Below are 2,231 nucleotides of genomic sequence, written 5' to 3' on the forward strand. Positions count from 1 at the left end.
TTTGTTTGTTCTGAGCTACTGTAGAAACATTGCGGTTCAATGTGGTGTATGTAGATAAAAATAGCTCATTCCCGGGTAACAAACTTTTTTTTTTCAGGTGAATATACACTAATGAAAACATACCTATGAATATTCAATTTCTGCCAGTAGATCCTTCTAAATGTTACACCCTGAACCTTTAAATTTAGCTAATTTCTGACAGCTCCAAGGGCAGCAAGAGGTAATTTTTTCAACATCACTACCCAGAAGTCTTATGATGAGACATCAGCAAACTGCATACACTCATACTCAAGCTTACTCATGATCAGCTGACTGGTCTGTAACGGTTTTATACAAAAAAGGAAATCAAAGGGAAGGATCAGCTTTCTTTGGACAACATGTTTGCTGGTTGCTGTTGGAGAAATTGTTTCCAATTTGCCAAAGTTTTACTTCACTGCCAGCCATGTGTGGGGAAATTCCCAACCGTGACACCAGAATAGTTTTAGAAAAATAGAGTAAAATTAAAACATATGAATAGATAGATTTTGAAAATTAAAACAGTTAACAGTTACACAAGATAATGGGAAACCCAATACCTGCTCTTTATTTGACATTTAAAAAAAACAGATTTTCAATCACTGTCTGTGTTGTAAACCCACCCAGGGTATGGAGGTCCTTTGAAAGACATCCCTCCAGAGAAGTTCAACAGTACAGCTGTGCCGAAGTCCTACTTCTCACCCTGGCAGCAGGCCATCATCAGTGACCCGGCCTTGGCTGACACTCTCATCACCTGCGTGCCCGAGCCAGAGCCCAGACCAGACCTTCCTGGTTACAAAAGTTTCAACAGGTATACAACCTTATGGATGGACAGCAAGTCATTAATAAAATAAAAATGGCAACAAAGACTTAGGCACATGTAAACAAAAGTGAACCTAAATGTAACTTATACTTAATAGCTGACACTGTGAGCACAAGCAGCTTTATATTTAACTTATTTAAGCTGACTTATTATGATTTATTTATTATGTATTTAAAGGTTAGGCCATGGCATATATAGCATTAGTAGAGGAGACTGATAAAGTCAGAAAATTGGCTCAGGAATGTTGATTGTATACAGATATATCTAGCTACTGGTCATACCATATTAAGTAAAGCTGTAGTGGAAAAAAACCCTCAGTGTATAGAGTTGAGCAAGGGTGCATTTCATTGCTTAAAATGCTTTTCATTCAAAAGAGGAAAATTGTAATACTTTGTTATCCCAAATTGACAGAGCCTTGCTTTAATTCATCATGCATACAAATGCTGAGTGAGAAAAACAAACAGTCCTTCATCTAACTCACAATGTACAAAGCAGCTACCTCTTAGAATATGTCCCCTGGTCAAAGTCTTTGCTCAGCTTTAATTAGTTGGATCACTTCAAATGTCAATGCCGTCCCTCTCATTAGCACATGATGGCTACTGTTAAAACACTGTCGCTCCGCCACCTCCAGGGTGGCAACTCCGTTTGGCGGCTTCAGCAAGGCACCCAGACCTGCTCCCATCAAGACCCTCCCGATGGAACCCCTCCCCGACTATCCCGAGCTCCAGGGGGACACAGCGGCGGAAAATCGACCCTCCTTCAACAGATCTGCTCTGGGGTGGGTGTCGACAGGCGATCCTGTCCCTCTCCCCAGTGTTTCCCTTGAGCCTGTGCTCATCCCTGAGTCAGAAGACCTTTGAACCCATAATGAGGTCACACAGAGATGCTGTCTACTTAGTTGCTGTGCCAGAGGTTGTGGAGAGCCGGGTAACGTTACGGTCAGAACAGAGTCAGGGTGAGAGAGAGTTGTTGGTTACCATGTTTTCCAAGGATGTTAACTATTGCACTTCACTCAAAAATGAATTAATCACCCTCTACAGTAGGGAGAGACACTACTGTAATAAATGGAATTTGCTGTATATTAATGTGCATAAGAGTATTTTATCTTGTAGACACAAATTTTTGCTCAATAAAATGGTTTAGAATGCAACAAGTCCAAGTTATTCATTTAGTTGTTTTTTTTAAATGCTTAAATTTCATTTTGCACCACTAAAATTACTGCTAAAATTAATTCCAAGATGCTTCTGTTTTCTAAACATGGATGCAGATCTGTAACATATTCCACAACATGCCCCCAAGTCATGATTTCACAGCAAGTTGGCCAGAGCTGCACTGAAGGCTCACTTGAGTGAATGATGCTTCGCCTGTGTGTGTTATAGTCGTATGCAAACCC

At 40.4% G+C, this 2,231-nt stretch overlaps 1 protein-coding gene across 2 annotated transcripts in view; it reads left to right on the forward strand.

Moving 5' to 3' along the window:
• LOC118338008 (myozenin-2-like) overlaps positions 1-1,992 on the forward strand; it is an 8,993-nt gene extending 7,001 nt beyond the window's left edge. For both annotated transcript variants that reach the window (XM_035675167.1, XM_035675166.1), the window contains exons 5-6: positions 643-826; positions 1,470-1,992. In XM_035675167.1, the coding sequence (XP_035531060.1) occupies positions 643-826; positions 1,470-1,698 (413 nt within the window). In that variant the 3' untranslated portion in view covers positions 1,699-1,992. The remainder of the gene's footprint in view (positions 1-642; positions 827-1,469) is intronic.
• Positions 1,993-2,231: the final 239 nt, after the last annotated feature.

Source organism: Morone saxatilis, unplaced genomic scaffold, assembly GCF_004916995.1.
Source record: "Morone saxatilis isolate NCDOM2014 unplaced genomic scaffold, NCSU_SB_2.0 Contig4, whole genome shotgun sequence".
Lineage (NCBI taxonomy): Eukaryota > Metazoa > Chordata > Actinopteri > Moronidae > Morone > Morone saxatilis.